The sequence below is a fragment of the Panthera leo genome, chromosome A2 (assembly GCF_018350215.1).
Source record: "Panthera leo isolate Ple1 chromosome A2, P.leo_Ple1_pat1.1, whole genome shotgun sequence".
Classification (NCBI taxonomy): Eukaryota; Metazoa; Chordata; class Mammalia; order Carnivora; family Felidae; genus Panthera; species Panthera leo.
The window spans coordinates 120,954,534-120,981,461 of record NC_056680.1 but is presented as its reverse complement, the minus strand read 5'-3'; the positions used below and the strand labels follow the sequence as shown (position 1 = coordinate 120,981,461).

The 26,928-nt window shown below is 51.6% G+C and overlaps 1 protein-coding gene across 1 annotated transcript in view; it reads right to left on the bottom strand.

Annotated features, from left to right (window-relative positions):
- The window catches only part of MINDY4 (MINDY lysine 48 deubiquitinase 4), a 109,491-nt gene that overhangs the window by 34,431 nt on the left and 48,132 nt on the right, over nt 1–26,928 (bottom strand). The window contains exons 6-12 of the mRNA XM_042921468.1: nt 24,802–24,860; nt 19,653–19,759; nt 17,049–17,165; nt 15,736–15,824; nt 6,536–6,637; nt 4,655–4,718; nt 3,520–3,585 (exon numbers count right to left, since the gene is read on the bottom strand). Coding sequence (XP_042777402.1) covers nt 3,520–3,585; nt 4,655–4,718; nt 6,536–6,637; nt 15,736–15,824; nt 17,049–17,165; nt 19,653–19,759; nt 24,802–24,860 — 604 coding nt within the window. The remainder of the gene's footprint in view (nt 1–3,519; nt 3,586–4,654; nt 4,719–6,535; nt 6,638–15,735; nt 15,825–17,048; nt 17,166–19,652; nt 19,760–24,801; nt 24,861–26,928) is intronic.

The window sequence follows — 26,928 nt, the reverse complement described above, 5'->3', positions numbered from 1 at the left end:
GGCTCAAAGGCAAGAGAGGGCAGATTTACTATGGTTGGAGCATAGAAAAGCCCCAAGAACATCATCTTTTTATAATTAACTTTTTTTCTAGAAATTCATAAGTAACAAAATATTTTGGTGGGGGGGGATATAGAAATGGAACAAATAAATCAACAACAATCTTATATCAACCTCATTGTAATTCTCTGATCTCAAACCAGTCACTTAACTTCTGCTCTCCTCAGTTTCTCCATTTGCAAAACGAGGATGATGAATCCCTACTTTGCGTATTTCCTTGGGCTCTGGTGCACATTCTAGGAGACCACGGCTGTGGACATGCTCTGATGACTGCAAAGGGTAATGCTGATGCCCTTGTACAGCAGGACACAGGCTCAGGAGGGCCGGCGCTCTGGTCACAGCTCTGCTACTGACCTGCATGTTGCCTCGGGGAGTGACAAAGCTCTCTGTCTCCGCTTCCCCAACCAACTGCTGCCATGGACCCACCCAAGGTGTTGGGGGAGCCATGGCACCCTCTCTGTCTGCTTCCCCCTCAGCCACACCTGCAGCTGCAGGGCTGCAATGAACCAGGGGACACAGAAGCCTGCTGTGCACCCCAAGTCTGCATAAACATGGAGAACGGTCAGTACTATGTGGGCCAGCATTTTCCACAGTCCTTGGAACAGCCTCAAGGGGAGCTTCCCATGAGCTCTGGATGTGCCCCTCTGTGCAGACTGGCTAGCAGGGAGAAAAGATGCCTGCCTGGGGCTTCTGGCCCCCACCAGAACATGACTGAATGGCACCAATATTCCATTTTGTTAAAAAATAAAAAAACATTAAAAAAAATTTACTAAAATTATCTCATCAAATCCAAGCTGCCAAGACATGGGAGGCCACAGGGCAAGGTGCCTGCATTGAAAGGAGAGCTCTCCGGATGGGCAATTGGGCCCGAAACTGCCGTTAGGGTCCAGAAAAATGTATGGTGCCATTTGGGAAGAAGGGGCCATCCTCCAGCGCTGCTCTGGCCCTGGGGAGATCGAAGCCCACCAAAGAACCCCAAAAGGAGGCAGGGGCGGAGGCTCGCCCAGCTCGCAGGGGGCGGCCAGACATCTCACCCGAGGGTGAGTGGTAATGAAAACACAGCAAGGAGGCTATTTATTTTGGGCAGCGATGGTTCAGTGTTCGTTTCCAGGCCTGGCACGAGGAACCCCTCTTAGGCCCAGGCCATGAAAAATGAATTTGGTGAGGGTAGTGCTGAGGCAGCTCAACGGCTTCCAGAAAAAACATAATTACACTGTGGGGGAAGGCACCACCTTCCAGGGTGAGGAGGGCCAAATACTGACCACTGGTACACAGGGACCAAAGCCAAGTGAGGAGGGGGAGCCACTCTGGATCCAGAAGAATGACAGAAAGAAGGCAGCCCCTCCTCAGCACAGGCCCACCCTCTGAACCTCTTCCAAAGTCACTGTCTTGCTTGGGCTTCACCAAAACCCCAGGGTACAGAGGGAGGAGAAAGGCCTCATTTCATAGACGAAGATGCAGAAAACCTTGGTGCTGAGGCATCACCCCAGGGCCATCAGTGGGCGGTGACAGGCCCCAGGAGCATCTGAGCTATTTCCCAAGGGCTCTCCTTTGCCCCCTCGAAGCCTCCAGGGCACCTCCCTCTCCTGGCACCGGTGGCTCCATGCTCCGCTTCACCCGATGGTGTGAACACAGGAGCCCGGGGGCCTGCCTCCCTGGTCAAATCACATGCACGGAGGCGATCAGGCTTTGCTCGTCTTTTGGACGCACTGCTATATCCTCACAGCACTCTGAGTACATTTAAGAGTAGAATCCTTGGGGCGCCTGGGTGGCTCAGTCGGTTAAGCGGCCAACTTCGGCTCAGGTCATGATCTCGCGGTCTGTGAGTTTGAATCCCGCGTCAGGCTCTGTGTTGACCGCTCAGAGCCTGGAGCCTGTTTCAGATTCTGTGTCTCCCTCTCTCTGACCCTCCCCCATTCATGCTCTGTCTCTGTCTCAAAAATAAATAAACGTTAAAAAAAAATTTTTTTTTAATAAAAAATAAAAAAAAAAGAGTAGAATCCTTTCTGCTTATTTAGATTGCCTGATGCTTAATTTACAAGGCATTCTTGTCCATGCATTTAAGTTTCTTCTTTAAAAACCACCACTGGACAGTAACGAGCTGGAAGTTACCTGCTAACTGCTCCATCTTCCATTTTCTAGATGAGGCAACTAAGGCTCAGTGACTTTCCCAAGGGCCCCATGTGGCTGAGGAATAAGCTAGCAGGGGCCCTCAGGTCCCTGCTCCAGGATCCCTACAGCTGTGTGCACCAGCTGGGAAGTGCACTGCATCGGCAGACAGCCCCCTGGGTTATGTCCGTGAAGAACCAGAGAGAGCCAGAAACAGGGAGCAGGTGGCAGCCAGTCTAGGCCGGGACCCCTCCCATGCCAGAGCCCCTCTCTTGCACCTCCCAGAAAGGCCAGGCGGAACGGTCAGTGCAGAAAGACAGCGTCCTAAGCTGGGGACACGGGCCAGGCTCCTCGGACTGAATCATCTCTGGGCAACAGCTCTCGGGCAGAAAGTTTCTGAAGAGTCAGCACCTTGGTGACTGCACACCTGCCTCGCAGTGGTCTCAGGACAGGCCCCATTTTCCTACCCAAGCAGCGTCTGTAACCACTCTTCCCTGGCTCCGCCCAGACGCACAGCACCTTCAGGGAACAGGAGATAGTAAGACAGCAGAATGTCCAGTCCCACCACCCGGGCTCGCCAGCAAATCTCTAGGCAAAGTCACCTTCTTGGGAGCCTAAAAGAGCTCATCCCACAGCCCAGAAGGCTGAAAGAAAGGCGAAGAGGCATGGACCATTTGCTTGCACACCAGGAGAGAAGGGCTCAGCGCCGTTTCTTTCCTTCCACCCTGACACACAGACGTCAGAAGATGAGACCTTGCAGTTGGGGAATCTCAGAGGTCATCTTTTGGCCTTGGCTCATGCTGCACCCTGCCTCTGTAATGCTTCCCCCTCATTTCTACGTGTCTACAACTTACCAGTCTCAAGGTTACCTTAAATAATCGTGATAGCGGTGACCATTATATCAACAACGAAAGCTAAAATCACTGACCACACTGAGCCAGGCACGCTAGTTCTGAGCACCGTTTTTATCAGCCCCATTTTACAGATGAGGAAACTGAGGCACAGGGAGGCTAAATAAGTTGCCCAAGGCTACAGAGCTACTAAGCAAGGGGTGTTACCTGGATTGGAACCCAGGCAGAAGGCTCCAGTAATCATGTCCTTTACCAGGGAGGCTTGGGCTCCTTCCTCCACAAAACCAGTGAGGCTACAGCCCTGAATTCCCACAGTACTTTGTGCTGCTCAGGCCCTGGATGTGTTCCGCCCCATCTCACAGCAAGGGGTGGGGGCACAGATCTCCACCAGCAGACAGGGTGCTGGAGGCCCCACCCAGCCGGGATATATTGAGCAGGGTCTCCATAAAGAAAGCAGACAGCTCTACCATGCACATCCCCCCAAATAAACCACTGTTCATACCTGATGGATGCTTTGTTGAAGAAAAGTCACCAGCTCCTCATAGCAGGTCAAACTGTGCAGTGTGAGCTGAGGAGACACAGACCCCCAGGGTGAGCCGCCCAAGCCCCCACCGATGGTTCCACGTCCTGGATTATCTCCCACCACCCCGGCTTCAGCAGCTACAAAACCCACTAGGAAATGTCCCTGTAGTCAGACGGGTGACCTTGAGAGCTGGGGCGGGGAGGCACACAGGCCCAGACCCGTGTGCAACTTAAAAGGCTGACAGGGCCCAGCTGGGGTCTCGGGGGTGAATTCCGCCCTGCCAGCCACACCAGGCCTACAGAGCCCTGGAATGGAGGTGTTGCGGAGCCAAAGCAAAGGAGCCCACATTGTGCCTGCCCCCCACTGACAAGCGGGATCTGAGAAGCACCTGGGGGTGCAGGGGAGCCGGGGCGAGAGACCCACCCAGCTCTAAGCCCAGCAGGCAGTGTCCTGAGTTTGGCAGGAAGCTGCGGGTATGAGTCTCCTTTGCTTTCTCAGGCAGGATAGGAAAAAGCCATTTGTAGAGAAAACACCCACCAGGTGAGGCCCCCAGTTAGGATCCCGGGGCCACATGTGCCCAGACTCAGGTCAAATGAAGCAAACTAGGTAAAACAAAAAGTCCTCAGTGCAGAGGAGGTCCACTCGTGGAAAACGTCACTTTGTATTCTCACGTCTCTCATTTCTTTCCCTTACTAGGTCACACCAGGTCTGGCTTTATGGCCGGTGCTCTGTCCCGCACAAGCTCTTCCCCACCCTCGAACCCCCCTCCCTCTCCATACCACCCCACTGCCCTCTCGCAACAACCCCAGAGAGGATGCTGAAGAGACACAGAGGGACAGAGAGGGCTGCGGTCCGGCCAGAAGGCGTTACGTATGGCCTGCTCTTCTCTGTGACAGGGCGCCTGTTGGCCTCTTGGCCATAAAGCCAGTCCTGGCGAGAGCCCACCCCCGAGCCCCTACCTCTGCCCCCACCCCAATCCCAAGTGGAGGATCTGCTAGCCTGGGCTGCAGGGAGGGCTGGCCCATCCCCAGCTGAGGGAGGATTTACTTATATGAAAGGAGACCGTCCCCACACAAAGCCAAAGGTTGCGTGATAATTTTCCAGAAAGCCGTACTGTTTCTAAGACTCCATCTGCTTTGTATTTCCCTGTTGGACTGAAATGCTGTGTTCCTGAAGCCCTAAAAAGGAAAGGGAGATGCATGAGTCCTCTGCATGGGGAGAAGACATGCCCTTGAGCCAGGGTGAAACCACATGTGCCATTAAATGAGGACAAATAAAAAGGTGGCTCCAGAGGAAAGAACGGGACCAAGGGTTTCTCGTTTCTCCCCCACTTTGTACTCACCCACTAGGCTGGGTCCAAAGAACTCCACTAGTGGGGGTGGGAAAAGGAATGGAAAAAAGACGGCAGGAGGAGAGCTTAGGGTAACCAAACCCAAGTCCTGGCAGGAGGAAGCCTGCCTCTCACCCACAACTGACAAATAGATTTCCAGACTGAGGAATGCTGACTTGTCCTTCATTTTCAGGGCTGGGAGGAATTTCAACCTCTGGCCTGAGGCTTCCCACCCTAACCCCACGTCCGTTTACACAACACCCTGCGTGTGCAGCCCAGGAAGGCGTGCACTAAAAGTGGGGTTTGGGGCCCACTGGGTTATTAGCCTGCTGCCTGGGCTGGGACCAGCCACTGCCCCTCTCTGGGCTCCTGTTTTCTAATCCATAAAACAGGGAGAAATTGAATTTTTGTCCCATCTGCTTTCAGCACTGCCATGCAGATCCTAAGGGCCAGGGCTAATCCGTTAACTGGGACACGAGTACCAAGGACAAGCACTCGACAGGAACAACAATAATACCCAACACTGAGATGGTACTTAGTATGTGCCAGACATTGTCCTAAGTACTTCACATTTATTATGCACTATGTATTCATGTGGGTAAATGATTAAACTGGTAATATAGTCACTTATTACATACAACTTATTTAATTCTCACAGTCACTCTACCAAATAATCATTACTATCATCCCCATTTGCCAGATGAGTAAACAGATGAAGTGCAGAGAGGTTGAGTCAATTGTCCAAAGCCACACAGCCAATAAGCAACAGGAGTTAGCTTCTGGAGCCCCTTCTCTTTAATTTTTTTTCAATTTTTTTTTTTTTTTTTTGAGAGAGAGAGAGAGAGAGAGCGAGCATGAGAGGGAGAGGGGTAGAAAGAGAGAGGGAGACACAGAATCTGAAGCAGGCTCCAAGCTCCAAGCTATCAGCAGGGCTTGAACTCACGAACCACAAGATCTAGACTTGAGCCAAAGCCCACCACTTAACCAACTGACCCACCCAGGTGCCCGGGAGTCCTCTCTCTTTAGCAGTGTGCTCTACGGACAATTCTACCCCACCAGAGTGTAATCTTTGGCCCCCAAAGGCATCCTTTTTACTAAAGCTTAGCCACAGGCCTGGGATGGAGTGATGCTCCCGCTGTGAAGGGCCAGACTGAAGAGCAGCCCATGTGGACTACATGGATGGCGTCCTCCACCTGCGGGAGGATGGAGGCAGTGGGGGTAAGTCTCTTCCTCAGTGGAACAGGGGTCCAGGTGACAAAGTGGACAGGAGCATGCTTTGGGACTAGGAAAGCGGTATGAATCAGAGGGTGACTGGTTACCGAGAGGCTGTTTGCCAAGGACACGGGGTCAGAAATACAGAGGGGAGCAGGCTGCCTAGGCCAGAGGGTTGTGTCCCCCAAAGCTCCCCAGGGAGGAAGGTGAGACAGATGCGACCCCCGGCAGAGAGGAGAATGGAGCTGCATGGAGACCCCTCCAGACCTCTCCCAAGTGTGGGGCTGCCTCTCTGGGTTCACACTGGCATGGGGCACATGACAGGCACCCAGGAGGACGCACAGACAGCCTGTTGGAAAGACAATTTCCCCAAGGACAGGAAAGCACACAGCCAGCTTGCCTGCAGCCGTGCCCCATGTGAGTGGTAGTGACAAGGCCCTGAGAAGCACTTACAGTGTGACCACGGCTCTCTGATGGCCCCCGGCCCGCCACACAATGTCCGCGATGGCCAGGGCGAGGCAGTGGGTCCTGTGAGCATTGGAAGGCTGCAGCGGCCTGAGGAGGAAAAAGAGAACGTGTTTATGCCGGTAGGGACACAAGCCAGGGACCGCGTAGCCCTGTAGCAGATAGCCTATTCCTTCCTCTGCCACACAGAGGGCCCCAGAGCTCAGGGACTCCCAGCAGGGCCTCCTCAGATGAGGGCCAAGGGAAGAGCCCTGGGGGACGGGCCCCGGGTGGGGCTGGAGGAGGAGCAGGCTGAGGAAACAGCCCAGGGAGCAAAGGGGACCCTGGAGGCTTGGCAGGGCCCGAGGTATGTGTAAGCCAGTGCGGTGCGTTCTGACAGAGCCCAGGAGGCTGAGCTGAAGGCATTCTGGAACTACCGCCACTCCGAGGAAAGGTAGCCATCCCTGGCAAAGGTCTGGTACTGCCCTGACCCAGCCTTGACCAGTCCCAATATCCAGTCCTGTGGAGACAATGGTTTGTGCAAGCAGGTGCCCTTCACTCCCACGAGCCACAGGAAAGGAGGTCATGGGTACAGAGGGGAGAGCAGCCTGCCTTGCTGGTTAGCTCTAGGGCGTGGGAGGTGGGAGAGGAAGGATTCAGGGTAATCTCTGGGGCTTTCGTGAGTGCACAGTGGTGCTGTTCACTGAAATGAGGAATACAGGCAGAGAGGAGAACTGGGGGAGCAGCTGGAGGTGCCCATGGGACCCCCAGGTGAAGCTATCTGACCCATCTAAAGCCCAGGACAGCAGCTGGCACTGAGTATAAGTTTATGAACCACCAGCATGTAAGGAGTCCTCAGCACTTTGAGTGGCTAAGATTCCCCAAAGAAATGATGGGGAAGGGCAGAGGTGGTGGCCAAGGATGAAACGCCCCAGAACTCTGGCGTACCAGGGAGGCAGAGGAAGGCAGGAAGTGGCAAGGCAGTAGGGGCTCGGCTGGGAGACGGTGCTGTTACATAGTTTTAGAAGCAAATGGGCTTTGAGCAGAACAGGCAGCCAGCAATGTCAAAAATGGCAGAGAGATGTCTTATGATAAAAGGGTAACAGAGAAACCCTGTTGTGTGACACGAGCAAGAGGGAAGAACAGGCAACAGCCTGATACAGACACTTCCTTCAGTTTCACCTTCCCAGGGCTCCTGAGAGCTGTACTTCTTGCCCACCCCTGGAGTCCATGGATTTCTTCTAAACTCTTAGAAAAATTACATTCTTACAAAAGCAGCCTGTTAGGCTCTTCCTAACAAAGGTGCCTTGATGAAGACCCTGCTGGGGCTCAAAGGAAGACACAGGGCGGAGTGGGGGTAGTTTTCTATGTTTTCAGTAGCCAACTAACATCTGAGCTCCGTGCTGAGCTGCAGAGGTGGGGGGAGGAAGAAGAAACTGGAGAAATGGGAACGAGGAGACCCGGACACAGGTCACCATGGTGGGCAGCACGTGGTCACTCCCCAGTGCCTGAGACACAGAACCAGTTGTCTGCATCCAGGCTGTCAAACGACTAAAATGGGAGGTGACGTGACATAGCCCTCCCTCAGTTTCCCCTTCCATAAACTGGAGATGACAAGAGGACCTCGTTCATAGCATTGGGAACTTTAAGCAAGACGATGTGTGTAAGGTCCATAGCCCAGCACCTGGCACGTGGTCAATATTCAATAACCAATACCTATTACTGCTGTCTTTATGGAAACATCAAGTCCCCACTTTGGCCATGGTGACACGAAGGTGAACTCCTGACATCTGGTGTGAAAGTAACAAGCCACCCTCAACCCACTTGAAAAATGAAATGGCAGACTGCCTGGTACTTCTGCAGCCTCTGGAGACCCGCCAAGCTCCTCGAGGAAATGGTTACCACGCCATCACCAAGCCAGGCAGCCCGAGCTGTGCAGGGAGCACTGGCCCGGGTCACCATCAGCTATGAAAACAAAGGTGAGGAAATGTTGTTCTGGGTTTCCGGAGAGGTGATGCCAAGGACTAAGGGGGGGGCCAGGAAGGCAGGGCTTGTCAGACAAAGGAGAAAGGATTGGACATTTATCTCTTTGGATTCAGAATCTATGAAAGTGGGCTTCGTCATCCCCATGGATCCTGTTTCCTGCCCTGCCCCCACCCGGGTGACCGTCATGCCCTGTCAATCACACCTCCCGAGTACCCTTGCCAATCCCCTTCCTGCCCCCGTCCAGGACCGGGATGCCCTGCTCCCCAGAGGGGTTGTTACAGCTAGTGCCCGACCAGCATTCCGCCCCATCTCACCCTTGTGGGCTCTTCCCACATCACAGGTGCGACGAGGGTACTCCCCAGTTAGAACCCTTGCCGTGGGTACGAGTTGTGCAAAATCGTCTCTGCACTGTAGACTCTGCCTAGAACATCTACGCTGGAAAACCTGCAGACAGGGAACTAAGAGGTCACCTTTCAACATTCACTGTGTTCTACACGAACTTGCTGAAGCAAGTCATGTGCTTGACCGAAAGCTTCTCAGTGTAGCCACAAATGAGATTCAACAGTCGACACATATTGAGTGCTTATCACATGCCAAGCGCGGTTAGAAACACTTCACGTGTATTATTCCATTAGTCATTAAAGCCGCCCTGTAACGGCAGTAGCATCCTTGCCCCTTTCAAATGCGAAAACTGAGGCACGGCGACTAAATGATTCATCCAAGTGAACCACACAGTCCGTAAAGTTGGAAAAATCAAAGCAGCATTGAGGGAGGAAGGAGAACTTGGGGAAGTGGAACCAACTGTCTGGAGCTCTTGCCTTAGGAATCAGCATCCCTCTGCCTTCGAGCTCAGCTCTTCAGCACCGGACAACACTGGCTCTTCGGTCCGGCCCGTGTCTTCCTGATCTCTCTCACAGACTGATTACAGCCCCTCGGAACCTCTGCATCTCTACACAAAAATCCTCATTCTTTTCACTGGCTTCCTTCTGGAAACGCTTCTAGTCTCTGCATCCTTCCCTGAGTCTTCTCTAGCTTGCTCTCTTGAGATACATCTTTCTAGAGAACGAAGTGGAAGAGTGCAGTGGTCGGGCCCAGGTGTGGTTCCAGGTTTGGTTCACAGGCCTCGGGGAAGCCCCTCGCCCTCACTGACCTTCGCCTTCCCGCATAGAGGCAGACCCCGAGCCAGACGCCCCCAAGCATCATCCCAGCATTGCCATCTCTGCCATTTAACCAGCCACAGGTAGACGGGGCTGTCCGTGCCAAGGACGAGAGGAAGGAGGCGCTGTGGTGAGTTGCCCCGACTCCAGCTTCACCCGGTTAACTCCCGGCTTTCACCTGCAAAACCTCAATGACAGGGGTGGCCCTGTGTTGTCTTCATCAGTCAGACACACGTTCATCAAACTCCTACCATGAATGTAGCATCCAGCCAGGCTCCTCAAGCAAGAACAGTTTCTTTAAGCACCTACTTCCTCACAGAAGTACAGACTGAAGATACGTGTCGATGGATGGTGGAGGGCGTAGCAGAGTAATACATCCTACATAGTTGCTTAAACTACTTAAGTCCTTCAGATTAAAGAGATGTTTTGATCCTAATTATCTCGAGATAGCCTACAGCATCTACAGACAATCCAGAGGAAGGCCTGGGAACGACTGCAGGCTTTCTGCTCCCTCTCAGGGTCAAAAGCTGCTGCAGGGGAGGGGAAGAAGGCTGGTCTGGGGACCAGCTGACCTGGGGTCCAGGCCTGGCTCTCCCCCTAGTGTCCAGCCAGACAGGCCCTGGGCAAGTGCCCCTCCTTCTCTGGGCCTTGAATTTCACAATTCCAAAGGGGAGGAGGTGTGGGGCCATCAATCTTGTCTGTGGCTCTCTCTAGGCCTGCAGGGGAGTGGGGCTCATGGTCTTCCCACTGCCAGCCACAGGCACAGCCCTCCTCAAGTGGAAAAACACGGAGTCCTGTCACCGGGCGCTGTCCTTCCCGATTGAGGAGAGGCCAGCTGCCGGCCTGATGGAATAGGTCCTAATGAAGCCAGACAGTCCTGCAGAAAAAAACACCATCCCTGCCAAGAGGCCTTTATTTCAGCATGACTTCCCTGGAGGGCGCAGTCACATCCTCCACGCTGCTTTCACAGAACCATTACCCCCATCAGCTGTGAGTGTGGGCGGAGGGTGCGAGGAGGGCCCCGAGTGGGGCAGCTGCAGACACCGCCTCGCCTCGCTGTGGCTAGCCAGGCCACCGTGCTGCTCCTGAAGAGAACAGAGCAGGTCGCCTGCATTGTTTTTGTTTTTTTTCAGTTGGGTCATTTCTGAAATCCTGGAATTTCAGAGTCAAAAGGAAGTATTGAAGTCTCAAACCCAACTCAGCACACCCGGCCCATGCAGCAACACCAGTGACCCAACCCATCCATATTAAAATTGTATGAATTGGGGCGCCTGGGTGGCTCAGTCGGTTGGGCGTCCGACTTCGGCTCAGGTCATGATCTCTCAGTCTGTGAGTTCGAGCCCCGCGTCGGGCTCTGTGCTGACAGCTCAGAGACTGGAGCCTGTTTCAGATTCTGTGTCTCCCTCTCTCTGACCCTCCCCCGTTCATGCTCTGTCTCTCTCTGTCTCAAAAATAAATAAACGTTAAAAAAAAAATAAAATTGTATGAATAAATCAATGAGACTGGAGGAGCCGGGGACTAAGGTTGCTGCAGGGACTTCACCCGTTGCTCACGTGAGGCAGTGAGTCCCCTAGGTGTTTCTGTATTACTCTTTGTACTCTTCTGTACTGAGTTTTTCCAAATTAGGGGAAAAGGGGAGGGTCTTCCCAGAAGCCCTTTGTAAAACACAGAGCTGCACCTTGGTCACTGAGAATCTGTCTGGGAGTCCAGCATTCAAGTGTTTCAAACTCATGACATCAGCCTCCTGGTGCCAGCCACTCCTGACCTCTCTGGCTCTCCCACTGCTCAGCGTCTCTTCTGGGGCACAGCAGCATGGGATGGCAGACAGGGCTCGGCCACAGATACCAGGGGTCACCCTGGGCCAGCATCTTCCCTCTCTGAGCCTCAGTTTCCCCATATGGTCCCACCTTCTTGCACAGCCTTTGATGATTTACAAAGGACTTCATTTGTGTTTCCTTGTTGAGTCAAAGTTAGGCAAGACAGAGATTCACCAATGAGAAGGTGAGGCCCTGCAGTCCACGTCTCTGGACCCAGCCTAGCATGCCCCACCCTGGAAGGGGCTAAGGAGCACAGAGCCAGGCACCCCTTCCAGCCTCAGCATGGGCACCTACAGGATGCACCGAGACCCAGGCGGCAAGGACAACTCTGGGTGGCCCCTGACCTGCAGGGCCTCACCATCACAAAGCAGCAACCCCAACTCTGCTCTCACTTCTCTCCTCTGCTGCCGGCCCTGGGCACCAGCCCCTTGCTCCTCCGGCCTTTGCTTGACCCAAGTCCTAGCTTGAACCAGAAGAACTCTCCCCTTCCACCCCCAATCACCTTCCAGGCCCTGAGGCAGTCTCTCACCTCAAAACCCCATAGCAGGGGAAGGGGGAGAAGAAAGCACAGGACTGTGTGTGTGTGTGTGTGTGTGTGTGTGTGTGTGTAGACATCTGGTGCCCCTCGCCAATAGCCCGACACCACTGGACCTCCCCCATCTTGTCCCCCTCTGAACTACTTCTGCCTGAGCCCCTGAAAGAGCTCTGATAGATGGACACAGAAAGCCAGCCCACTGCACTCCACCTGTGTGGAGATCAGCCCTAGTTGCAGTGCCCGGGGAAGCAGGGATTGGGAGTGGGGAGGGGAGGGACTTACCAGGAGCACCCATAGCTGGGAGGCTCCAAAGAAAACTGAGGTCACTCTTCTGCAGCATGAATCCTTCCATGTTTCTTAGAGGAGGGGGCCCTGGCCAGCAGGCCGAGCTCTGTGGATACTCAACACAGGCCTCTTCTGGTCCAGCCAGGCAGACAGAGTGGGGCTCCTTCCCACCTGGAACCCCCCCCCCCACACACACACCCCAGCCACTCCTCCTTTCCCCTTCTCCCTCTGCCTACCCACCGCTGCCCCCAGGACCCAACTCAGCCCCACCAGCCTGGCTGCCAAGGGCCTTCAATCTAGGCTGGCCCCAACTCCTCTTGCAGGGTCCCAGACGACAGGGAGCCCATGGAAGCCAAGGCTGCACTCCCTCCCCTGCCTCCCAGCAAGGCCTTGGTGGAACTCTCCATCTAGTCGGTGCTTAAACAGAGGTCTGTCAGTATGAACTTGGGCCTGAGTCCACGTTTGGCTGGTGTCTGACTGGCAGATGGCGGGACATGGAAGAGAACCTCGCTTATACAGCTGGCCCGGTTTTCTTTCCACCCAGAGCCCAACTTGCACCCACAACCAGGTTGGCTTTTTGCTTTCCAAGCCCTGGCTGCACTCCCTGGTGTGGAGAGCAAAGCGTTCCCTGGAGAATGCACCTGTGGATCCAGAGGCTCGCATACTCCCTTAGTGGTGGGTGGGGTGGGTGACAAGGAACGAAGCCTGCCTTGTGCCCTGGGCAGGAACAGCCCTGCCTGGAACCAACTTAAACACCCCATCCTGATCACTGGGAAGCAATCCCCAATGTCCCCCAAGTACAAAGTCCAAGTTCAAAAGCAGCTCTGAATGAGAAGGGGGCCAAAATGAGTTATGAGACATCTCCCATGAGGGCCGAAGCCAACACTGGGCCCAAGTGGATGGTAAGCCTCCAAGGCCCCTCTGGCAGCATGTCCCTGACCACCATCCCCGGTCTCACCCTGCCCCTCCGAACTCTGCCCCGGCCACCCCAGGCAACTCTTGGCTCCTGGCCCTGCTCTCCCTGCCCTCAGGCCTCTGCACATGTTGTTCTCCTTACCGGAACACCATTCCCCTCCCCTCCCTGTTAGTCTGGATAACTCATGCATTTGTCCATGTGTTCATTCAACAAAAATTCTGAGGGCCTCTTCTGTGGACTAGGCCCTGGGCTGGATGCCAGAGACAGGCTGTGAACCAGGCAGCCCAGGGAGGCCCCTGTTCTCATGGGGTTTGTGTTCCCAGGGGCTGGGGGATGGGGGGGAGCAGACAATGGACAGGTAATGATGTCCATGAACAAGGGTGCCATTTGGTGGGGAGGCCTTGGAGCAGGCCTGGGTTTATCTCAACCAGGGAGATCTGGGAAGGCCTCCCTGAAATCATGGCCTCTGTGTGGTGAGGAGCCCAGAACCAAGTACGAGGGGTTTGCTGGGAAGGGGGAAACTGAGGGAGAATAAGCATGTGCGAGGATGTGTGTCAAGCCAACTGGGAGTCCTGATTACCTCCAGACCTTGGTGAGACTCAAATGTCACTCCTCCAACAAGCCTGCCCCACCCTCTTCATGTCTGGGTGAACCTCAAGCTTCCTGCACATCCCCTGTAGGCCTCCTATCTGCCTGGCTCTCATGGTTAGTCAAAGGTGCCATGAAGGCAAGGCCACAGCTGTCCTATTGAGCCGTGTATTCCCTCCAAGCACCTGCCAAGTCCTCCCTGCATGCTTCTTCTGAATGCAGGGAAGGAAGGTAGGTAGGCAGGTGGGGACATGTACACTCAGGGACAGTCCCCGCACCCTTTGAGGGCAGCTCCCTCATTTAGCAAATTCCACTTAGTCGGGAACATTCCAGAACATCAAGCACTGTGCTGCCTCTCTGGGAGAGTCGGCAGCAGGGTCTCTGTCCACACTGTGGGCAGCACTTTGCTGGCTGGACTTCCAGAGCACACAATGGGGAATGGCCGTGCACAGACAGGAGCAGCTATGTGTGGACTGGTCGGGGTATGGAGAATAAGGTGAGATCCTGCTGTGGAAATGTTATATCACTCTGCTTCTGGTTACAGTTCTGCTATGCTGAGAATTAACATCTTTTAGCTTAAGATAAAACACCTTGATGATTACTTGGTAATCAGACAAATAATATTACTGGACACATTCTAAAATGCCAAGCATGCAAAGCTGCCTTCCCTTGGACCCTGTCTAAGGCAAAATCCTCTAAGCTGGTAAAAGATGTTTCATTTGTCCCGAGCTTGGCAGGATGTCTGGGGAGCCAGCGTATCTCCCAGGAAGCTGAACATGGGTGAATGGGGAATGAGTTGCTGTCTTTATAACACCTAAGCTTTAAAAAAAAAAAAAAGACACTGAAATACGTACATCAAAGAACAAGCCCCTTTAATTAAAATTCGGGAACTGGCAAAACTAAGCTGTGATTTTAGAATTTGTTTAATCTCAACTTTTGGGAAGAGAATGGGGGTATCTACTAGGCAGGACTCTTCTGGGGTGCTGGAAATAATTTTCTTTTGTGATCTGCCTGAGAGGTTCATGAGTGTGGGATTTTGCAATAATTCATTGAGCAGAACACGTCTGAGCTGTGCACGTTTTTGACATGTGCACTTTACTGCATGCATGTTATATTTCAACTAAAAGAAGAAAGAGACGCACCAGTTCTGTAGGTCTGAGGGGAACTCAGAACAAGCTAGTAACTGGGCACACAGAGAGACAAAAGTAAGACGACGGTCTCCTCGAATCAGCCATCTAGCCCCAGCCCTGGCCAGCACCTTGCCAATCCCTCCATCTTAGCCCTGACCACGCTATAGAATGAGGGTTTTCTATCCATCCATCCCTCACAGAGCATTCTGGAACATAGAGAGTGCATCTATCCCTGTCTGTATCACTTGTGCCTGCACAGAGATGTTCCAGAAAAGTCTGTTGAGTGAGAGAGAAAATGAGAATGAGGGGGGGTCCATGTGCAAACACTTAAAGCGTGAGGTGGAAAACAAACGGCCAGAGGGAGTGGAAGCAATGTGCCGCGGGGCTGGCTGGAATGTGTGGTAATGGCTGTTGGCAGAGGTGAGGTAACATGGGGTAACATGAGGTAACTGAGACCTGGGCTCAGTCAAGGGGTCAGCGGGTCGATGTGGGTGTGGATGGGAGCTGGGCAGCTACCGCGCTCAACTGCTGAGGAGGGGGGTGGCCTTAGTTTCGATGCCATTCCAGCAGCTGCTTCCCACGTGGAATGGGACTTAACGACCCTCCCTTCTTTTAGAGGCAAGTGCACACAGGTCATTTCAACTGGTCAGCACTGGACCTGCTAGCCGGTCGCCATTTCCCTTTTCAGAAGACGGGAAATATCAGGGAACACACATGCTTCCTTACTTGTTTTTTCTGGACACTGAGGAGAGGCCTTGGGAAAAGAAGATATTGCTATTATGAGCACTGACTTACCGAACGCAGTCAGCTTTGCTATCTCCTTCAAACAGGAGTTTTTGTAGGACACAGCCTTGGACAGCTGCCAGAACCCCACAGGGACCCCCCTGCAAAGAAGGACACACATTAGTACCAGTGAGGACTGACCAGGGCAAACCCGGCTGTTCCTCCAGAACCAGCCTGCTCCCACCAGTTCCTGCCCCTCCAACACGGGCCTTTGATGTGCTGAGTACTTCTGCAAAGCACTGAGCCTAGTCACAGAGAGGGGGTGACAAAGGCCACGGTGCCCAGCACTGGAAGAAGAGCAAGTCTGCAATGTCTCATGGGAAGAAAACAGGCCTTCACTACCAGTCAGGTGTAAAACCAGGTTCATCACCATAGGTTCCCAGTCATCCAGAGAAATGCTTCCATGTCCACAGGCTGAGGGTGTCAACAGTTTACTCAGCTTCGAGGCCCATCCTAACGGCCTCCCCCTCCAGGAAGTCTCCCCTGATCACCTCAGTACCCCCTGCAGCAGCCTCTGCTTATGTGAGCAATCTTTTGCCCAGGTGTGGCCTGCCTCAGCACCCATTATGTGTGTCTCTATTGCCCCCCCACCCCACGTTAGAGGAAGAAGGCTCCCTGAGGGGTTCATTCCTATAGGCATCAACAAGGACAAGGAATATCAGAGTAGCAGATGTGGGTGCCCTTGAGCTGGGGGTGCAAAATGAGCTGAGCTTGGCCACACTAGGGACAAAGGCTAATGGTCTTGGGGTTCTTCCTCGGGCAGTGTGGGGCAGGGGAGCTTCCTGGGATTTGAGAAATGGAACCTCGTTGGGCTGCTGGATTTAGAGTATCTTCTGGCCCTTAAAGTGTGTAACTTGGGAAATGTGTACACACCGGGTCCAAATCCTGCTCCCGTCTACCTACACTTCCCTGTCTTGAAAACACCTCCTCCTCACACACTTCTTCTCGAAGCCTCTCCTTTATTCAGGCTGCCTCCTGCCTCAAGTGTCCTCTCTCCAGCCCTGCTTGCAAAACCATTTCCCAATACTCTGCCTGTGGACCCACTCTGATGCCCCCAACAAACACAGAGCCTCCTTCTGCTCCTCTCAGAGAAGATTCTGGACACTGAGGAGAAGTCTTCATAGAGTAAGGGTCACACTCCCCAGCTCTTGCTCTGCCAGCCACACATGAAATTCCAGCACTGGGTGACAACCTGGCAAACACAGGGCTAGTTGGCACTGAAGAGCTCAGGAAATGCTCGCAGGACTTACCAAACTGGGGGACATCCTGCCCCTGTCTGTGATGGGCCCACAGAAATGTCCCTGGGAAACTTAAAAGCAACCTGCCTTGTTCTGCACGATGCCGTATTTTAACGAGGCTTTGTCATTAAAGGAAAAACTCTGAAGTTTCCATTCCTCATTGAAACAGCAAAAACTGGAACCAAACAGAAGGGCCTTTATGTCCTGTCAAAAGAAGAGAGAGTTTCGTCAGTTGTCTTAAAAGCAAACAATAACACACTGCGCGGTCTACGGATTCCCACAGGAGCTGGTCTTGCATTCTAGCAGGGCATCCCGTTTTCCAGCAGGGTTATTTATTTTCTTTTTCTTTTGCAAACTCATTATTATCTGAGAAAAGAGAAAAGTCGATCCTGAGGGTCTCATCTCTGGAACGTCCATAAACCAAACCAGCCTGTGCTGACCTGGGCCCAAGTCTTGGTAGGTTCTTTAGGGGAAACTGAAACAGAAACTTTTAGTTTTAGAAGGGATCTTGGAGGTTCTTGGCTGTACACGGTAACCACCTGTGGAGTGTTTAACCATCCTGATGCTCAGGCCACAGGCCAGGCCAACTAAATCAGAACGCTTGGGTGTCAGACTCCAGTATCTATGATTTTAAATGCTCTCCAGACAATTCCAATGTGCAGCTACATTTGAGAACTGGTGCTGACAGACAGGCTTAGCAAACTACGTCCCACAGGCCAAACTTGGCCCCACACATGTTCTGTGGATAAAGTTTTATTGAAATACAGTAACACCCATTTGCTTACATATGTTGGCATTTGCTTCTATGCTGGCTTTTACGTTACGATGGCAGAGTTGAGTGGTTGTGACAGAGAGCCAAAAATAAACGATCTGACCCTTTTTGGAAACAGTTTGCCAGCCCCTGCTCTTATACTCTTACTACAGGGAAGAATCTCCTCTACAACATCACCCACAAGTGGTCCCCCATGAACTCAGCATGAATTCCAACAACCCAGGGAGGGGTTCCCACCCCCTCCCAAGGCAGCCCCTCCATTTTTCCACAGCTCTGTCTTCCCCAAACTTCTAGATGACACTGATCTCACAGTTCATCTCCCATAAACCAAAGCCCCACCCTCCAGAGCCCCCGAAAGTGCCAACCCCTCCACCTGACCAGCCCTGGAAGGCAGAGCCTCTCCCTGGATACCCCCTCCTTATGCCAGCTCCCTCCTCTCTCTCCACCATGGTTTTACACCCAAGGTCTCTGAAGGGCCAACTCATGGGTTCTGTTGCCACCTCTCCAGGTCAGATCTTTCTTATAGATTCAGATTATTTCCTTCTAGAATCGGTTCTCTTTTGCTTTTCATTAAGAAAATCTCAGCGACAGAAGCATTTGTCAACATGTCGGCCCATCAACATGGGCTGGCGGCACACAGGAGAGAAGCCTGGGCGAATTCATCTATCAGGGTTTGCTTTTCCTTCTTGTGCCAACAACAATCATCCGTGTATTTGAACTGAGTTTTTTGAGAGCCTAGAAACTATAGGGACTTGAGTTTTCTGACTGAAGCCCATGTCTGTTCTCTTAATCACAGAACGACAGCCCCCAGCTAGGCACAGCATGGTCACCAGGTCACAGAGTTAACAGCCTGGAAACCTGGGTGCTATGGATGCCATGTGTCCTGAGCCCTCCTTTTCTCTGGGTGGGCCTTAGTTTTTCCAGCTGCTTTTGGAGATGCTACTGCTGGGTGGTCTGAAGTTAGGGGCCTCTAGGGCCCTTCCCAAAATAGGAGTGTTGTGTTCACAGCAAACAATCACAGCCTCATGGCTACAGATAGCCAGAGCACTTTTCCCAGGCTTGGGGCCATGTAAAAGTGTCCGACCCCCCAACACACACACCCATGCCCTCCATGGTTTGAAAGAAGGAAAGAAAAGGGAAGAGAGGAAGGGGAAGGGGAAAAAAAAAACCTCTAGAAAAATCTTTGACTTTTTTATCTGTGTGCTGAGTAAATAGGGGGTCAGCTGTGTCCCCAGACATTTTAGCTTTTCCTCCTGGATCCTGGCTGAAAAGCCAGTGGGATAGTGTAAGAGCAGCATTCCATCCCACAGGAACCACTGGCCAAGGGGAGGGGTAAGGCCATCTGGCAGCTGAGATGGTGAGGAATCCAGGGCATCCCTGCAGAGGAGGCCGATAAGGCCAGGAACCTGCCCCTTAAGTCCTCTCAAGTCCCTCCAGGAGGCCACTGGTGTGAACCCAGTGGTGCTGAGGAATTGTTAAAACCCTCCTGTCCTTCCCTCACTGCAAGCCCAGCCTAAGCCCAGCATGGGGGACGAGCGCTAAAACAGAGCCGCTCTAATGAGGACAATTCTCCCAGTGCCGTCACAAGTCTGGAGTGGCCCACTGCAGATGTGCAGAAGCGGCTCCGGGCCAAAAGAAGCACGAGACCCTGGAATGTTTGAGTGGGAGGAGGCTGTACCCACACTTCTTCCTGGAGAAGACCACACCCCCATTTTCCTGACTCTCAGTTCAGGTTCTTCTATACCACGCCCGAATTTCCACTTGAACAACGACTGAGACATAAGATGGTTGGGGTCAGGGGGATCATAACCACCTCACCCACACCAGTTCACATCAAAACAGCTTCAATTCACACCACACCAATTCACACCAATTCAAATCAAGACGTATGAACGCGCACTTTCAAGTTGACAACGCACCTTGGCCACTGAGAGGTCGATTGGCTTTGATATTATCTGCAGCTTGAGCATGGATGGGACTGGAGACAGGATGACTTCTTCCCTTACCAATTCATCCTCCACATCCTCTGAAAGAAAACCAGGGCATGTGAGCTCCTTGTTATGACCCACGGGGAACAGAATCAGAAATAACACCGCATGGATGAGTTTGAAGGAAGGGAGGGCTTCCCCACCCTCCACCTGCCTCTCCCCCTTGGGGCTCCCAGGCCTTCACAAGAAGGAAAAAAGACAGAGTAAGGGCCCTGGTTCCTTGTCGCAGTCCCATGCTGGTCCATGGCACAAGGATGCCGGCGGGCACAAGGTGGTTACCGGTCCACTAGAAAGCTCTGCCTGTGGACACGCAGGGAGACAGGAGCCTGGGGCCGAAGCCATGGAGTCAGGCCCAGAAGAGCCTCACTCAGACACATTTCTTACAAAAGGTAGGCATGGCAAACAAACCTGTGCCTGAGGACAAACATGTAGAGGGCAGAATTAGGGGGGAAAAACGCCATTGTTCCTGATAAAATAACAACAGATTATCACTGTCGCAGCTTTCACTTACCAGCCACTTGTGTTTTAACGCCTAGGTCCCATAACAGCCCAGGACAAGGTAATTATTGTCACCCCTACTTGCAGATGCAAAACTGAGGCTTAAAGAAGTGAAATGACTGGCCTGACATCACACAGATGGAAAAGAGACACGATAAAACCCAGGCCAGCTCCTGATCGTTCTGTCTTCCTGCCAACCAGACCTCCCTGGACCTCCAGCTGGAAGGGCCGCTAAGTCACCTGCCACTCACAGTCATCTTACAGCTGAGGTGACGGAGGCCCAGAGAGGGTCCCAGCATGGGTCTCCCAGCCGGGCCTCCCTCTCAAGATTGTACCCACAGCCGTAGCATTTACCAGAACACTCAGAGGAAGGACCCAAGTGTAAACAATCCAAGGTAATAATGCTGGCAAAACTGAGCAGACCAGTCTCCAGAGAGCCTGTTGAACCATCCCTGCCTCCCATTTTCCTGAGACTAAATGATTATTTAAAAAGTACACCACACTACATAGAAATCAACATTATCTCCTATAATTCTGTATATCTAGGACTATAGAAATGTCATTGTCCCTGCCCCACTTCTTCTGGAGAGGCTATCCAAAGGCCAACACCCCCAGGACACATGTTTTATATCCCATTCTACAGGCTCCTTTTCTTCCCTTGGGGAGGAACAGGCACAGCAGCACAAGACCAGCTCCCAGAGTCCCAGTCCACTGAAAAGGAGACCCTCCCACCTTTAGGCTGAAAACAAAAATTAAAAATAAGCCTGGAATTTAAATGAGAATCTGAATTTAAATGCAAACTCTTCTTAGTTAGGGTCTCTGAAAAAGCCACCCTGTGACCATGGTCTTATAAAAGCACCCTGAAATAATGACGAGATGTTCACTTAGCAACATGCATGGGTCTTAAAAACAGGGTGCTGGGTAGAGAAGGCAAGAACACAAATAAGATATATATATATATATATATATATATATACACATATACATATATATACACACATATATACACACACACACACACACACACACACACACACACATATATACACACACATATATAACACAATATGATTTACATCCATTACAAATATATGCACACAAACACTATGCATTTTGCAAGAATATACACACGAAAACAGATACCAACTAAATACACGAGAATGACTGCTTGAGGAGAGGAGGGTCATGGGAGGGTGGGGGTGGGGCTAAAAAATGAAGGAAAGGCAGGAGAGAGAGAAGGAGAGAAAGCGAGGGAGGGAAGGAAAGAAGGATGAAGGGAGGAAAGGGAGGGAGGCCAAGGGGAAGGCTTTGCAAAGATCAATACTGAGAATGTTCCCTGAAGGAATAGAGATGTGTGATTAATTCAACCCTGGGCAGCTGAGGCCCAAAACAGAGTAGGGGAGAGTAACCTGAGTGATTCCACCAAGCCCTGAAGGGCTCCTTGCAATCACTCAGGCCAGATTGTTTCCTGGAGGCATAGAAGGGGCAGTATTTAAGCCTATTTGGAGGCTTCTGTTTAGTCTGAGGTTGTCCGGAAGGGAGCCCGAGCCGAAACGTGCCTGCTCAGGGCTCCATGAAGTAAATCTGAGGATGAAAGTTGGGGGCCCAGATTGGGTGGAGCCCCTAAAAGGAGGCAGCCTCCCTTGGCTTCTGCCAGGAGGAAGTTGGCCCCTGTGCAGGGATTTGGTTCAGGACCACATAGCAGGCCTCAGGCCCAGATGTGGTGGGACCGCCATGCAAAGGAAAAACAAAGCAGTCCAGAATGACATGTTGGCCAAGCAGACAAAACCATCTGCAAATGCCGGTGGTTTAAGAATGCTATTTTTAAGGCCCTGGTATAAGTGTCTGGTTGAAAGAAGCAAGGGAGCTTGCTTCCCATACCACTTTATTTACCCTTTGGAGGAAAACGTATATATGTGGTAATATATAATAAAGGTCCATATACCTCTTTTTCCAGGTACCCTAATCAGTATTTCCCGCTGACTACAGATATCTTCTCCTGGAAGTGCCCCACCACCCCAGACTCCAGAATCTCAGCACGGCACCCCTCCAGGCTTCAGTTTTGATAACAGACTCCATCTCCTCAGTACTCCTCCAGGGACTCAGTCTGAGACCTTAGCCCTCTCTCCCACATCATGATGATCTAGCCTCCCGATCATTCTGCCTCCAGGATGTCTCATACCTCACCCCCGCCTTTTTCCCCTCCGCTGTTACAGGAATATGTCATTCTTTTTCTATCTGTTCATTAAGCACTTCATTGAGCATCCATGAGGTGCCAGGAATTATGTGGGAGAGTGGAGGTCCAGGATGAGTAAAGCATAACCCCTGCCTTCAAGGAGCACACTGCCTGGGGGAGGGGGGGTGGGGGGGCGAGAAGCCCAAATAATGGAACATGAGTTCCACTTAAAATAGGGACAGTGCGAGGGTTTTAAGAGCAGAAGAGAAGAGGTAAATAGCTCTTCCTTAAAGAGTCAGAGAAGCTTTCCATAAGAGCTAAATATTTGAGCAGGGTCTTGAAATACCCAGAGGATTTCACCAGATAGAACAGGGGCCCAATCACATCTTTTCTCGACTATTCCAAGAACCCCCTCCCTGGTCTTCCAATATCCAGGCTCTTACTCCTAAAATCTATCCTACACACGTATCCAGAGATAGCCCCAAAGCCACAGCCCTGCATACATTACTGCCCCCACACAGAATTTTCAAGTGCTCTTTACTGGCTAATGATTTATGGTCAAGCTCATTAGCACAGCACTCAAATCATCCCCACTCTTCCACAACTTTGTTCCCAGCCTCATCTCCCCCTGACCCTACAACTTCCCCTCCAGGCCACTCACCTCAAGCCAATCACTCCCTCACCCTGCAGGCCTTGCATGTAAGGTCTGTTGCACATCTCTACTTGGCGAGACCTTGCTCAACATCCAAAGCCCTGTCTAAATACCACCTCATTATGCAAACCTCTGGAACCCACCACAGAACTCAGCTTATACGTGTCTAGAAGCAGTGATGAACTGCTGATCATCTGCTTTATATGTTGCTGTCAGAGGACACCTCTCTTCCTTTGTCCCACCCAACCTGGCCCTCCAAGAAAGCAAGCCCACTTTTTATTCACCTCAATCTGCTCAGCCTCATCTATGCCCTGACATATAACTGCTAACAAGTCTGTGGAACTGCAGCAAAGGAAAATGAATCAGGGTGGAGAAGAAAATGCCATTCCTCTAACCAAATTTTGTTCCGTTCTCCTCTTCACCCCAAAACTTCTGTCCCTTTCCCTTGGTGACTGCGTTCCATGATCTCTTACCTTCTATTTCTTTCTCCTTTTCTAAATCATTAGCTGAGCCACTAGCAAAGAGGGGTCTGCCTCCCTCTGGAAAACACACACACACACACACACACACACACACTTCAAACAACTGAGTTCTGAGAGAATTGCTAAAAGCCTTCCTTCCAGTAGAAGCCCTTTGGGTTCTGAAGGCCAGGAAGTGCTTCGTTTTATGTCCAAACAGGAGTGGCTTTCACTGGAAAATCTTCAAGTGCAGTGCTTTACAGAAACGCTTCAGATGCCAGCATTTGCTGGCTCCGGACCTCATTCTGCATCGCCGTGGGCAGAACTGCCCCTTCCCGGGCTGGCCAAGTGATCCCCACCAGCCATTTCTGATGATTAAAACTCGAAGGAATTGTTACCTCTGACGCGAGCTGAGCAGAATAAATAAACCCCTGCCTCATCATTCCGAGAGGCCCCTGCCTTTCAACTTCATCAAAGCAAACTGTCAGACTGCACGTCGCACACAAGTAACTTCTAAAGAGAGCGCTGCTTTCTTCCTTTACTTTAAAAGGAGTGCTTAAAAGGAGAGGAAAGAGGAAAAGTCACTGAACGGCTGTCGTCTGCCAAGATGGCCAAACAGGTAAATCGCTGGCTTTCGGGAGAAGAGCAAATGTCAACAGCACTGAAGCCTCATCCTTTCGTGCCTGGTCACTGGTTCGCCATCGTCCATTCTACTGCTGCTTTGCCAAGCCCTGCAAACACATCGGTCTTCGGGCAGTGGAGAATTACACAAAGGCGAACAAAAGATTGCTTCCAAACTAAAGAGTGGGTGGACACGTTCTCTACCTTGATCTGAGACAGCAGTTACATGGGTGTACACATATGTGCAAATGCACTTAAGATGTATGTACTATGCACTTCACTGTATTTTATGCCTCAATAATACATTGATAAAAGTTTTTAAAGGATGGTCTCCCCCAGGCAAAGCTGTCGTCTAGAGACCTTTGTAGGTTCTGAATAGTCCTAAAAGAACCTCCAAATGCAAAAAAGGCTCCTCTGCATCCCACCCATCCCCCCAGCCCCGTGTGGGTCCAGAAATGCCCAGACTTCTTATAAGGATTTCTCCAGGACAGAAAGACAGAAAGCAGAAGAAGACAGCAACCCAAAAGAGAGAAGCCCGCTCTACTCACTGGGCCAGCCTCTCCTTCCTGAGATCAGGTGGGAGGAAAGGAGTCCCCACCCACTGCCTCCCAGACGGAGCAAATGAAGACCACTGGACCCTGATGGGCACAGCATACAGGCATCAGCTGCACTTACCAAGCTGCAAAACGCTCAGCTCCCCATCAGCCTTGCTGGACACTGGCAATTGATTTTTCCTAGAAAAAAAGAAAATGTCAATGTAACAGAGGAAAATATAAACAGCAGAAAAGAATGCAGGGAGCACTGGCTGGGGGTTCAGAAGATGGGTTCTCTCTAGCCCTGGCCCTGCCCCTCATATGTGCCTTGCCCCAGTCACTCTCCCTTCTCTGAGCCATAGGTTCCATATTGGATGGGACCAAATTGCCTCCAAAAGTGCCTTTCAATTCTGTGTTCTCACACACACACACCAGCCAATACAGGGTGATAAACCCTGTAGTTTGACACTTGCCAAGAACCAAAATGCAAGCGTATCTTGCTGATGTCATTATGATACTGCTAGAAAACACACACACCAACCCACCCACCCACACACACACACACACACACACGCACACACACACACACACAAGTTCTTGTAATCACTGCCCAGATTTTTTTCATCTCATTCTATTTTATTTTTTGTTTATTTCCTTTCTCCCAGCTTTTTTGTAAAGCTATCAGCTACCATTTATAAGAAACCTCTAAAGTGCACCAAAAACCTATTCTGTGATTCTGATTTGTAAGTTCAGGTATGTACATGTGGAGCTTTCTAAAAATGGCCCACCTGTATTTTAGCTCTCTTTAGATATTTTTTCCCCTCCAGCATGCATCGATTTGTACTAGAGTAAAATCTTTTCTTTTAAAGAATGTATTAAAAATAACAATATTACATCACTCTCTGAAAACCCATTCACTACGTTAAAATGACAGCTCTTTTGAACGTGGAATTGAAATATATTTTCCTCCAACATCCTTGCAGGGTAAGATATGATTGAAGTAACAATCGTAATCTTGCCATGGTTCGTTCTATTGAATTGGCTTCCTCCTGAAGATGTATTGAAGGGGTGTGAGTGGAAGACCACGGAGGACTCACGGTACCAAATCTGTGAGCACGTACTGCTTTGGACTCTGGGTTTCTTTTTCTGGTTCCAGAACACAGAGCTCCTTTCCCCACCCTCCCAGGCAGCCCTAATCCTCTCCCCACTGGCTCAAGCCTATTTTCCTCAATTCAAAATGGCAAAATTCCTATGCCCCTACACGACCAGGATTCTGCGAGCATTCTGGGGACTGGTAAAAGAACAAGCTGGAAAGAGCATTTAAGGCCTGAAGGGGCAGTAGAAGGAGGTGACGGAGGAAGCAGTGCAGATGCTGTGTCAGAGCCCCTCTTCCCCAGCCTGCAGCAATGAGAAACAGCATGCTCGTCAGAAGCTTCTGGAAGTGTACCTCTCACACCGCAACTGGCTATGCCACTGAAGGCTGAGGACCGGAGTCCCACCTTTATCTGTCCCTTCCATCACTCTTCCCTCCGGGGACTAAGGCAGAATGCCTCCCCCCTGCACCTCACTATCCGTTTCTGCAAAGTGACGACTGAGGCATGGTACTAAATGGCCCCTAACACCTGCCTTGAATCATTTCAAGCAGGGAACAGCAGGCACAAAGCCATCTCTGGACTACCCCGGAGAAAGTAACATCTCCCTTGTACCCCATCTCTGTTCTCTGCCTCTTCATCTGTCACCCGAATCATCGGAATGGCCTCCTCACGGGTTTCCTGACCCCCAGTGTGATGCCCCACCCCAGACCATCTTCACATGGGTGTCAAAGGCATCTTTCTAGAAAGCAAACCTGACCGTGCCACAGCCTGGCTGAAGTTCTTCCAGGGTTCCCCATCGTCACCACCAACAACAATATTTATAAAAATGACAGCAATCATAGCAGTAAACACTCTCCGACTCCTTTGACTGTTCTAGGCACTGTGCTGAGTGCTGTGCAAGCAACAAAAGCCATCTGCTCCTCAGGACGGCCTTATGAAGTAGCCATTGTGCTGAGCCTCAGAGAAGTCCAGTAATTTTCCCAGTTACACAGCAAGCAAGTGGCAGCACAGGAATTTGAACCCAGGCAATGACCCCAAAGACAAAGGCAGCAACCACCACACATACTGCTTCCTTAAAAAATAAAATCCAGGATGGAGTGTCTGGCTGGCTTAGTCAGCGGAGCCCACGACCCTTGATCTTGGGGTTGTGAGCTCGAGCTCCACGCTGCGGGTAG